The 13,808-nt window shown below is 40.5% G+C and overlaps 1 protein-coding gene across 3 annotated transcripts in view; it reads right to left on the bottom strand.

Moving 5' to 3' along the window:
- Nucleotides 1-13,808, bottom strand: part of iqch (IQ motif containing H) — a 152,755-nt gene that overhangs the window by 111,079 nt on the left and 27,868 nt on the right. For all 3 annotated transcript variants that reach the window (XM_041174725.1, XM_041174726.1, XM_041174727.1), the window contains one exon: nt 13,377-13,493. In XM_041174725.1, the coding sequence (XP_041030659.1) occupies nt 13,377-13,493 (117 nt within the window). The remainder of the gene's footprint in view (nt 1-13,376; nt 13,494-13,808) is intronic.

Here is a 13,808-nt window from a genome sequence, read left to right as displayed (position 1 = left end):
TACATTTGATGCAGAACTTTACTGAAATTTTGAGCGTTACTTTGAGAATAAAAAAAGAGCAGAAGTTGCAGAAAATGAAAAAAGAGAAAAAAAAGGAGGAAAGAGATACATGCTGGCTGATAGCATTGAAAATTTCAGTTCCAGGCAGAAGTCCAGCTTGTACCAGTCAGAAAGTATGGACCTATCTTATTGTAATTCATGGCTGGACCTCTATCTTGCCCACAGACAGCTGTAAACCAGCAGCCCATAGCATCCCAATCAGGCACCATGTTACCAAAGAATGCTGAAACACACTGGAACACCATTACTGCATCCATGCAGCACGTTTCTGTTGCACCCTGCGTAGCTGAATGACAGACTTGTCTTGTATTCCAGATGACAAGCGCTGGATAAAAACTTAAACAAATGGTGACCTATAGAAAGATTAATTTGTTTACCAACAAATGTTCTTCTGTCATAAGAGATGGGGGTGACCTTCACTTCCCAAATGCTGGGTTGAAAGTATACTGATTGTAGTCATCTGTTCCTTAGCTCTGCCTTGGCAATTATCTCCTATTTTTGTCACATTGACACGATTAATTTGTGTATTTCTTGTAAAGATTTTATGAACGCAACACACAATTTTTGAATTATTGCAGTGCAACTGGAATCTAATGGATTAGATGCGTGCCAGATCACATTCAAGGGGAACAATTCATAACTATTGACTGCGGTTTTTATTATTAAAAAAATGAGGAATAAAAATAAATGGAGCCAACGTGCAATAATGCACAATGGGTATTGTTAAATACCATGACAAGCAGCTCTATGTAATTTGGATATGTGCTGATAACTGTTCAGATGCTGATTTTATTTTAAAATCACAATTTTCATCCCTGCATTTTAATGCATTCAAAGGCTATTTGACCGCAAGTACTTCAATGTATCTTCGAAATATATTCACCAATGAAATTAGTGTCAAATTATTGAGTAATGTCTGTTTATATTTCATAATTCGCAACAAAGATATTTTCATTGAGAAAGAAGACTCAATGAGAATCATGAACCATCCGTGATTAACTAAGCAAGTTAAGCATGGTATCAAATTGAAAGAAATGGCAGACAATGTTGTCAAGATTAGTGGTAGATGAGAAGAACATAAGAAATAGGAATAGAAGTAGATCATATAGCCCCTTGAGCTTATACTGCACTATTCAATAGGATCATGGCTGATCTTCTGCTTCAATTCCACTTTCCTACCTGCACCTCATATCCCTTCATTTCTGAGACACCAAAAATCTGTGTATCTCATAAGAATATAAGAACCAGGAGCAGGAGTAGGCAATTCAGCCCCTCAAGCCTGCCCCGGCATTCAATACGATCATGACTGATCTCATTTCGGCCTCAACTCCAATTTCCCACCCTCCCCCCATAACCTTTCAACCTGTTACTAATTAAAAATCTGGTCTATCTCCTCCTTAAATTTATTCAACATCCTGGCATCCACTGCGCTCTGAGGTAGTGAATTCCACAGATTCACAAACCTTTCAGAAAAGTAATTCCTCATCTCTGATTTAAGACTACCACCCCTTAGCCTAAAACTACGGCCTCTTGTTCTAGAATGCCCCACAAGGGGAAACATCCGCTCCACGTCTACTTTGTCTATCCCCTTTAGCATCTTAAATGCCTCAATTAGATCTCCTCTCATCCTTCTAAACTCTAGCGAGTATAGGCCTGAACTGCTCAATCTCTCCTCATAAGACAACCCCTCTGCATCTCTGGAATCAATCCAGTGAACCTCTTCTGAACCACCTCCAGTGCAACTACATCCTTCCTCAAGTAATCTCAGCCTTAAATATATTCAATGATGGAGCATTCACAACTCTCTGGGGTAGGGAATTCCAAAGAATCATAACCCTTTCAGCAAACGATGACTAAAAGAAAGGAAGAAAATGGATTATGACAGTGAAGTGGCAAGAAATATAAAAACAGATAGTAAGAGCTTCTACTAGTACCTAGATATATGAGAGTGGCTAAAGCAAAGGTTGGTCCTTAGAGGATGAGGCTGAGGAATTAATAATGGGAAACAAGGAAATGGCAGAGACTTTGAACAAAGATTTTGTAAGTTCATGGTAGAAGACACTAAAAGCATCCCAATAATAGTAGAAGATCAGAGGGTAAAAGAGAGGAAGAACTTAAAGCAATCATTATCATTGGAGAAAAAATATTAGGCAAGCTAATCAGCCTAAAGGCTGACAAGCTCCTTGGACCTGATTGCCTGCATCCAAGGGTCTTAAAAGAAGTGGCTGCAATGATAGTGGATGCTTCAGTTGTAAACTTCTAAAATTCCCTAGATTCTGAAAATATCCCAGTGATTGGAAAACCGCAAATGAAAAATCCCTATTCAAAATAGGAGGGAGACAGAAAGCAGAAAATGCTAGGCCTGTTAGCCTAAAAAAAATTCTGTAACATCTATCATTGGGAAAATAATGGAATCCATTATTAAGGAAGTAGTAGCAGAACATTTAGAAAATTGTAATACAATCAAAGAGGATGTCTTGTAGCACAATGGGAAGCATCTCTGCCTCTGAGCCAGAAGCTCCAGTTTCAAGTCCTACTCCAGGACTTGATGTCCAAAGGAGGTGCATTCGTAACACAACCAAACAGGTTGATTATCAACTTGTAAATCCTTCGAACATATGCCAATGGCAGGTGGTAAGAGCGAGAGAGATGCCTGGTCAACCCATGTGATGGAAAGAAATTGGAGCCTCTACCATCACTATCCATAGCTTCAGGTTAAAACCTGCATGTAAAAGTGTATGTTGGCACAGCAACTCGGATTCCTTGGGGGCCGTTTGGCTCAGCTGTCTACACAGCTGGGGTGGATCAGATTGGTGCCAACAGCACAGGGTTCAATCCTCTTTCCAGCTGGTGTGGAGTCAGGATCTGCCTCCTTGCCCTATCTGGAGGTTGTGGTACTGGGTCAGATCTACCTTTTGGCAGAGAACTGAAAAAGAATACATTCAAGCAGAGTCATCATGGTTTCATGAAAGGGAATCAGGTTTGATGAGTTTACTAGAGTTCTTTGAGGATGGAAAAGCAGGGTGGATAAAGGGAAATCAGTAGAAGTAGTGTATATGGATTTCCAAAAGGCATTCAGTAAGGTGCCACATAAAAAGTTACTACACAGGTTAGGGGTCATGGGGGTAATATATTAGCATGGACACAGGATTGGCTAACAGAAAGTCGCAGTAGATGGCTCATTTTCAGGTTGACAAACTGTAACTGTGGGGTGCCACAAGGATCAGTGTTGGGGGCACAAATATTTATAATCTATATTAATGACCTGGATGAAGGGACTGAGTGTATTGTAACCAAATTCTCCAACAATACAAAGATAGGTGGGAAAATAAGTTGTGAGGAGGAAACCCACCACCCCCTTGCAGAGGTGAGTTCCAAGATGGGCATGGATGCCATTTTATTGGGAGGAGGGCACAGGATGGGGACCTGTCGCTTCCCCACCTCCCCTCCCGATTAAGTCCAGGGCAGGACTCTGGGTGGTCTTTCCACCCGGATGCCAATTGAGGTCCTTAAGTGGGCAGGCAGGGGACTCACCATGCAGAGACTGACAAGCAAACCCCAAGAGAGGGGTGGTTCAAAGGTACTCAATGCCCGATGAAGGGACCTAGCATTGGGAAGGAGGGGCCTTCTGACACCCACCCTCCTGCCCTTTCCTCCCATCCCCCTGCCCTTCTTGCCGGTGCCCCCCCGCCACTGTCACTTATCTTTCTCCAGGGATCCCATGATAATCCCTGGTGAAGTCCAATGTGTATTACCGATAGTAGCACAGGTCCCAGTGGCACTGCTGGTAATGGAGAACTGGCAACCTCTGATTGGTTAGCAGCTCTCAGCGGTGTGGGGCGGGGGGTAAATCAGATTGATGTGGGTGCCACAAGATTTGGTGGCAGATGTCACCCCCTCACCCCCTGCAAACCAGCTGCCCTAATTAAATTCCACCCAAACAGTCTGCAAAGGGATATAGGAAGGTTATGAGTGGGTATAAATTTTGTTGATGGAGAATCCTGTGGGAAAATGTGAGGTTATCCACTTTGGTAGGAAGGATAGAAAAGCAAAATATTATTTGAATGGAGCGAGACTAGATAATGCTTTGGTACAGGAGTTCTGGGTGTTCTCGTACATGAAACACAGTTAGCATGCAGGTACAGCAAGAAAATAGGAAGGCAAATGAAATCTTGACCTTTAATGCAAGGGGAATGGTGTATAAAAGTAGGGAAATCTCACTACAACTGTACTGGGTGTTTGTGAGACCACTGCGTACAAATTTGGTCTCTTTATTCAAGGAAGGATATACTTGCATTGGAGGTAGTTCAGAGAAAGTTAACTAGGTTGATTCTTAGGATGAAGGAGTTATCTTATGAAGAAAGATTGAGCAGGTTGAAGTTTAAAAAAATGAAAACTGATCTTATTGAAACATAAGATTCTGAGGGGGCTTGACAGGGTAGATGCTGAGAAGATGTTTTCCCTTGTGCAGAATCTAGAACTAGGGGGCATATAAGGTGTCAACCATTTAAGGCCGAGATGAAGAGGAATATCTTCTCTCAGAAGGTCACTCGTGTTTGGAATTCACTATCACAGACAGCTGTAGTGGCTGGATCATTGAATATATTCACAGCTGAGATAGATTTTTGAACTATAGGGGAGTCAACAATATGGGGAACAGGCAGAAAAATGGAGCTGAAGCCAAGTTCAAATCTACCATGATCTTATTGAAAGGTGAAGCAGGCTTGAGAGGCTGTATGGCCAACTACTCCTCCTATTTTTTAATGTTCTTACATTTATAGACAAGTCAAATGGTGTCAATGAAGTGTAAAAAGTTACATATTTGTAGTAATTGCAGTTTTACAAACCCAACTCCAATGTAGCCCATAATGACCAGGGCATGTGGTGAAAAATATGATTCTTAAATGATCAGAATGTGAATATCCCATTTTTTAATTACCTAAATTGTTATGGTAGTTTGTCCACTTCTTTGAGTGTAAAATTATCCATTCTAGGTGAGCAATGTTCATTACAGCATCAAGTGGATAGGATATAAACAGACCACAAACCAAAAAGCACAAGAGACTACAGCATAAGGATAAAAAACATTCACAATATTGCTTTTGTTAAGTTTGTTCCATGAAAGTATTTTTTTTACTGCACATTAGCGTCTACTCCCAGCCAGTCTCTGAGTACTGCTTTACAATAATCTTCCTCCTAATGTTGTGGTTATATTATGTTTGTTTTGTGCACAGCACCACTAGCCAAGCTGTGTGTTCTATTATACATTGGGGAATATTTTCCTTCCTTTCCTCAAAAAGTGAATAATCATATTTTCCATGGCGTTTAATAATCAAAATTGTACATGCTTTTGAATTTACTGCGGCTGACTTTGTGTAACATGAACTTGCTAATGGGAACAGCAAGAAAGATTGCCAATTATGACACACCTGCAATATTTCCCATTTCACATTTCTCAAGCAGTTGAGTGATTTAACTAGTAAAAAGATAAAAATGTTGTTAATCCAGTTGGGTGTTAATAGCATTCATTAAAAAATGAAGTATCTATAAATGGTTACACAAAATGTTTACAAAATCTAGCTTAATGATCTATATATACATTGAAGAATTGTTGGTCTGTGTATTTGACCAATGAAGCCTGAGAAGCTAGCCCCACAAACATTTGCAAGCTGTAACTGGGCTAACTGCTTATCTACTGGTCCAAAGACTAGAGTGAGATCATGTTGAAGGAGAACATCACCATGACTTAACATGGATATGAAAGATTTATATAGAAATTAATTTGAAATGAAATCCCTTAGTATTTTGAGATAGATGCTAAAATTGATTTAATCACACAAAGAAACAAATAAATAACCATTGTAAATTTGGCCAGTTTTCGTTTGCACTTATAGGTAAAAATTTCTGTACAATGAACAATGCCAAGAAGGACCTGGCAAAGAAGGTAGAACTAGTAAAACTATTAGGATAATGCAAATTAAATTATACATTCCACAATGTGGAAATGTATGTTACAACAAAAAATAATTTATATAGCTGAAACCATCTTGTAGTAACATGTGCTTCTGTTACATTAGACTAAATTGGCAGACAACAGGAGGGCAAGTGGCCCAGGTGGTTCCTTAGCAGAGTAAGACTTTAAGTATTTTCAAAGAGCGTTTGTTTAGTGACCATAATAGGGAAGGAGATTAAGTAAAGCACTGCACCTATGGAATTGGATTGAGACCAGGTGCGTACATTAATCAAACTGTTTATGATTATGAAATATGTTACATCAATGTGCGCATAAACAATGTGTACTTATGTTTAATTGTTCATATAATATTAATTGTTCATACAATATTGCTGTAACACCCAAATGGGTAAGTGCACTCATGCAATCATAATGCCCACAGAAAGTTAAGTTGTCTGTGGTTTGTGCAGCACACAAAGAATTAACCCTGCCATAACCGTTAACACTAGACTTGTATCAAGCCATAATGCGGATACAGATACTTGACAACATACAAGTAGTAATATTGAATGTGAAAGCACTGGATACAACACCGATCACTCCTGATGATGTCACAGAAGATGTGGGGGTTGATGAAGGATGAGAATGATTTACAGGGAGGTGATGGCATAGTGGTATTGTCGCTGGACTAGTAATCCAGAGACCCAGCGTAATGCTCTGGGGACCTTGGTTCAAATCTTGCCTTGGCAGATGGTGGAATTTGAATTCAATAAAAATCTGGAATTAATGATCATAAAACCATTGTTGATCGTTGTAAAAAGCCACCTAGTTCACTAATGTATAGGAAGGAAATCTGCTGTCCTTTCCTGGGCTGGCCTACATGTGACTCCAGACCCACAATGTGGTTGACTCTTAAATGCCCTCTGAAATGACCTAGCAAGCCACTCAGTTATCAAGGGCAACTAGGGATGGGCAATAAAGCTAGTCTAGTCAGTGAAGCCCATCTCCCATGAATGCATAAAAAACAATGAGCAAGTGATCGTTGGAGGCCTAGCATACTGTCAATTACCTTGAGATATAAAGGTTTTGTTTTCCAGCAGAGCTTGAAGTTTGCTGTGAATCCCCTTGGTTTCATATTCATGACTGTGTAAGGGATGGAGGCTGGGTTATTTGCACTGAAATATATTATTGATCAGGGAACAGCAGTAAAGGCTCTTTTGTGAATGCTTGCACTCACAAAAACCCAATACTCAGTTAAGATTATTTTTAACACCATGGAAGATTCCAAGACCTCACAATATTCAGATGGGTCTGTATCATGATGTGATTGCCTCCAGCAGGGCACGTGTACAAAAGGTATAACAACAGAGTAACAGTAAAGTCAACAGCAGCTGATTGTCACCATGGAGAACTGCAAAAATAGCTTCAAACAATGTCTTAGAAAGAACGAACACCCAAACGACTCGAGCAAAGATGCTCCTGGGCACTGATCATTATACATTAGTGATAGATGCAGATGGAGAAAATGGATACTCTAAATCACAGGCAGCTAGCCAATTGAGGCAGCAGCCACCCACCACCCTGACTCACTTAGCTATGGGGGCTTTGAAAGAATGCCATAGGTAATATATAGAAGTACATACTCTCATGGGAAAGTATAGTAGGAATTAAGTAAATGGTTAGATGCATACTGTCAATGATGTCCTATTCTTTGTAGACATTAGTGATCTGGCAGCACTCTAATTGCTTCTGCTTGTGCCTATGATGGTTACTGCTGAAGTCTATCCTCCTGTTGTTTGGTAAAGCTAGGCTTCAGATACATTTTAAATGTAGCTTCAACAACATACCAACTGACTCCTGAATTGTCTCCTGTTGGTTGAGTTTCTGTGGCAGCGGTAAATTTGGGGTTAATTATATCCTTGGGTGATGGTTTAAAAATAACCAATGTGAAATTAGCCATTCATTTCCAATTTTCCTGTCCATTGAAGTCAACAGAAGGGGAATTTAGGTGGGTGTCTAATTCATTATCGATCATTTTACACCATCGCCCAAAATTACAATTATAACTCCTACTTAGCTTGTAGTCCCTGCAAATCACAGTAGATCAGCTGACACATCTCAATCACAGCAAATCTGATGAATCTAAACCTCATCATGCAGAAGTCCTTTGGGAGCTCCAGGTAGCAGTGTCTGATGTCATAGATTCTGAGCATTGGATAGGTTTTTACGGCGGTATTAGTCCTCTGCCCCATGCACACCTATCAGCCATCTCCCACTCCATTGTGTAATAACTGACAATGATGCTGTGGGACTCCAAACTCTGTTTCACAACTCACCACTGTGATTATTCTGCTGATATCTCTTTTCTTCCTTTGACTAACTACAAATTCAGAGCAATGCTTTAGGATTTATGTTCCATTTACAATATTTCTTTTCATTTTAACAAGTCATTTACAATCCTCAACAAACTCTTAGCAAGACTAACCACCCACAGTCTTCTTGGTAAATGGTAAGCTGATCAGAATTAGAAGTAGAGGTATTTTGGTTTAGTTGACAGTGGCATATACATCCTTAAACTATTCCAGTGCCAGTTAGCTAAAAACAGCTGGTAATTCTGGTTGGGAGAAAAGATATATGTATTTTAATAAGAAAATTTGGACCGTGGAGTGGAGGTGGATTATTTCTCTGTTCAGCATGGGGAATATTTTCCCATTGACACTGTTCCCATTTAGTACACTTGTACTAAATTCCTCTGTGCACTTTTCTACCAATCCACATCAACCCATTCCTTTTAAAATGGTAGAATTTAAGACATGTATATTTAGAATTCACACAGGAATACTGCCAGTTTGACAATATAACCATCTGGGTACCAGCATCGTAAATGTGGTCATGAAGATTTCCTCTGGTCAATATTTCTTTTTGATTGATGTACAACTAGAAGCAGTCTTAAGGGATGTATTTACAATATTGCCACACAAAGCAACCAGAATATTTCTTCTCCTGGACTCTTATTTTACGTACAATTTTGTATTGATTGAGCTGCAGGAATTCAGTTATCAAAATTTCTGACGTAATCTGAAAAACTAAGTTGGAATCCAATCTGACTTATTCATGTAGTATGCGTAGTTTAGGACTTGGTTGAAAACATTTTGGATTTCCTGATTTTCTAATTACTAAAAGCTTCATTTTCTCATCTTACAGTGCAATTTTTCATTTATTGAGCTGCATGCATTCGGTTGCCAAAGTTTGCTTTAGTTGCCAAGAATCTGTCAAGAAACAGCCTGAAAACCAAGTGACTTTCATCTGTGTTGCAGATGTCGTCGTTAAACTAAAACTTCTCCGTGGCTTTGCTGAAATCAAGCCCAGAATGACTGTCGCATTTTTCTACATTAGAAAGTCCATTTATTCCAAAAGCAATTCACAATATGACACACATTTTATAGATGTGACACGGTGCTATGTAAATGGAATTTTAAAAAAGGATATTAATAAAAAGGAGTTGAAAAGTGTATTTACCCTAACTCACCCATTTCACTCAAGAAGCCATCTATAACTTGTATGTTGAGTATCCAGTGTTAGGGTTTTCTCTGAAGTTGCATTCACAGAGCCCACAGCACAAGGCAACCCACACCACAATATTGGCTGGAGAGTTTCAAGTAGCTAAGGTTTGGAACAGTAGCAGAGATACTGCCAGTTTGTACCTTTTTCACTTGCAAACCTATCTTCCTATGGCTACAGGCTTATAAAATTAAAGCTTTACATTACCAAACCACTAGTTATCTTGTGTTCTTTCTTATTTTGCCTGCATAGCATGAGAGGAAAGTTCAGCAGAGCAGTATAATACTACTGATCAAATATAGAAAGACAACATAGATTTTGAAAGAGAATGAGCAAGGGAGGGACACTGTGCATATGGTGAAGTGTTTCTTCTTCTATCCTATTCAATCTGTTTCAAAAGTAATCATACACATTGAGCTGCTGCACCCAGCAAATAGATCCAGCATGCTAGCTATCCTCTTGAAATAATGGGACCCCTACAAGCACATCTTCATTAAGCCAAATTGACTTTAAACATAGCTGCTCATTATTACAAGTCCTTACTCCTATAATTAACCCTAATCATTAAACAATAAGATTGCGCAGAAAACACAAGAGGTACAATAATGCTGTATGACAGCATCAGGCAGGGTTTAAGAGCACAGCCTCAATTAAAAAGAAAAGAGCCTTGCATTTATATAGCACCTTATCCTTTATCTCAAACAATGATTCACAATAATTAATTTGAAAATCAGTAACTGTTGTGTCTTGTCTACAACAAGATTTCACTGACAGGACTGAGATGAACGATCAATTAAATTTATTTTTATTGGCAGGCTGATGTGGAACAAAAACACTGACATAGACTTGTTGGGCCAAATGGCCTTTTTCTATGCTGTAAAATTGAATGTAATTCTATGGGCTGAGGAAAAATCATTGATAGGACACAAGATGAGCTCCCTGCACTTCTTCAAATAATGCTAATGGATCTTTCTCTTCCACAAACAGGCACACTGGACTTTGGTATCTTTTCCAAGGTGCAGGGATCCCTGGCATAACAATGAAGAACAGGAACCCTTTCCCTAGAATGGGTTACTGATGCTAATTGTATCACCAGATGGGATTGGTTAACTCACTTCAGACTTGAGAGCTCTCATTTTTTTAATTGTTCTTTCACGAGATGTGGGCATCATTGGCTAGGCCAACATTCATTGCCCATCCCTAAAGTCCCTTGAGAAGGTGGTGGTGAGCTGCCTTCTTGAACTGCTGCAGTCCACGTGATGTAGGTACATCCACAGTGTTGTCAGAAAGGGGGTTCCAGGATTTTGACCGAGTGACAGGAAAGGAATGGTGATAAAACTCCGAGTCAGGTGTGCAGCTTGAGGGGAACTTGCAGGTGGTGGTGTTCCCATGCATCTGCTGCCCTTGTCCTTCTAGGTGGTAGAGATCACGGGTTTGGAAGGTGCAGTCAAAGGAGCCTTGGTGAGTTGCTGCAGTGCATCTTGTAGATGGTACACACCGCTGCCACCATGCGTCGGTGTGGAGGGAGTGAATGTTGTAGGTGGATGGGGTGTCAATCAAGTGGGTTGCTTTGTCCTGGATGCTGTCAAGCTTCTTGAGTGTTGTTGGAGCTGCACTCATCCAGGTAATTGGAGAGTATTCTATCACACTCTGGATTGTGCCTTGTAGATTGTAGACATGCTTTGAGGAGTCAGGAGGTGAATTACTCCTGGCAGAATTTACTCCTGGCAGAATTCCCAGCCTCTGAACTGCTCTTGTAGCCACAGTATTTATATGGCTTGTCCAGTTCAGTTTCCAGTCAATGGTAACTCCCAGGATGTTGATAGTGGGGGATTCAGCGACGGTAATACCATGGAATGTCAAGGGAAGATGGTTGGATTCTTTCTTGTTAGAGATGGTCATTGCCTGGCACTTGTGTGACGTGAATGTAACTTGCCATTTATAAGCCCAAGCCTGAATATTGTCCAGGTCTTGCTGCTTATGGATGCTGGTTGCTTCAGTATCTGGGGAGTCACGAATGGTCCTGACCATTGTGCAATCAGCAATGAACATCCCCACTTATGACCTTATGATGGAGGGAAGGTTATTGATGAAGCAGCTGAAGAGGATTGGGCCTAGAGGAACTCTTGCAGTGATATCCTGGGACTGAGATGATTTACCTCCAATAACCTATGTGCTTCAACCTGTGGACAGTTTTCTCCCTGATTCCCATTGACTCCAGTTTTGCTAGGGCTCTTTGATGCCACACTTGGTCAAATGCTGCCTTGATGTCAAGGGCAGTCACTCTCGCCATGAGTTCAGCTCTTTTGTCCATTTTTGGACCAAGGCTGTAATCAGGTCAAGAGCTGAGTGGCTCTGGTGGAACCCAAACTGAGGGCCAGTGAGCAGGTTATTTCTGAGCAAGTGCCACTTGATAGCACTGTTGATACCCCTTTCATCACTTTGCTGATGATTGATAGCAGACTGATGGGGTGGTAATTGGCTGGTTTGGATTTGTCCTGTTTTTTGTTGACAGGACATAACTGGGCAATTTCCACATTGTTGGGTAAGTGCCAGTGTTGTAGATGTACTGGGACAGCTTGGCTAGGGTTGTGGCTAGTTCTGGAGCATAAGTCTTCAGTACTATTGCCAGGATGTTGTCAGGGCTCATAACCTTTGCCTTCAACCTTTTCTTGATATCATGTGGAGTGAATCGAATTGGCTGTGACTGTGTTCTGTGATGCTGGGATCCTCAGGAGGCTGAGGTGGATCATCCACTTGGCACTTCTGGCTGAAGATGGTTGCAAATGCTTCAGCTTTCTGTTTTGCACTGATGTGCTGGGCACCCACATCATTGAGGATGGGGATATTTGTGGAAACGGCTCCTTCAGTTAGTTGTTTAATTGTCCACCACCATTCACGATTGGATATAGCAGTATTGTAGAGCTAAGATCTGATCTGTTGGTTGTGGGATTGTTTATTTCTGTCTATTACATGCTGCTTACACTGCTTGTCATGCAAGTAGTTCTGTGTTGTAGCTTCACCAGATTAACACCTCATTTTTAGGTATGCCTGGTGCTGCTACTGGCATGCCCTCCTACACTCTTCATTGATCCACCGGCATGATGGTAATGGTAGACTGGGGGGTTATGCCGGGTCATGAGGTTACAGATTTTGGCTGTACACAATTCTGCTGCTGCTGATGGTCTACAGCACCTCATGGATGCCCAATTTTTGAGTTGCTAGATCTGTTCGAAATCTATCCCATTTAGCTCAGTGCCACACATAACAATGGAGGGTGTCCTCAATGTGAAGGCAGGACTTCATCTCCACAAGGACTGTGCAGTGGTCACTCTTACCAATACTGTCATGGACAGATGCATCTGCGATAAAGTCAAGTAGATTTTTCCCTCTTGTTAGTTCCCTCACCACCTGCTGCAGACCCAGTCTAGCAGCTATGTCCTTTAGGATTCGGCCAGCTCAGTCAGTAGTGGGTCTACCAAGCCACTCTTAGTGATGGCCATTATAATGCCTGGAGATCAGCATCATTCTGAATGCTGAGAACACCAATCTAATCTAATAAAAAAAATGTTTTGTACCAGCTATGGGCTGATGTCCATTACAGTAATTTGAACATACTTTCCTCTGAAGACTACTACACCTCTTACAGAATGGGATGTTTTCAACCCATTGCTCAATCTTCTTGGACGTCAAGTGAAAAAAACTCAAGCCCAGAAAACCAATTAATTGGCATGCTCAAATTACTGTTAGCCTTCCCATTATTATCAAATATCACAACATTGAAAGGAATTACTGTACTTACTTCAGGCATTTCATTCTTAATAAGAGGAAGCTGAATCCCATAGTTCTCATGTAAAAAATTTCTGTTCTTTGGGTTGGATGGATCACGCAAAATCCTCATATCCATGGCGTGCTTGTGCTAGTAAACAGATGAGATTTAATTTATTTATTCAAATATATGTACGCAAGAAGTCTTCTTTGCTTCTAAATAATCCAACAGTGGTTAGATATAAAAAAAAAGTTTAGATATGAAGACAGTTGATTTATTTTTCTGTAGGAAAGCTTTCACTTCTGTTTCTGTCCTATGCCACTTTACTTTTCAATTTATGTTCATGTTATATCACACAAACTAACATAAATCATGGACAAGAAAGGGCCAGCTGGTCCATCAAGCCTTTCCCCTACTGACACAGTGCAGGTTATGCACAGCATGACTCCTATTCGTCACCCCCAT

This window comes from Carcharodon carcharias, chromosome 26, assembly GCF_017639515.1.
Source record: "Carcharodon carcharias isolate sCarCar2 chromosome 26, sCarCar2.pri, whole genome shotgun sequence".
Taxonomy (NCBI): domain Eukaryota; kingdom Metazoa; phylum Chordata; class Chondrichthyes; order Lamniformes; family Lamnidae; genus Carcharodon; species Carcharodon carcharias.
Note: the sequence above shows the minus strand (reverse complement) of the source record. Positions and strands in the feature narration are given on the sequence as shown.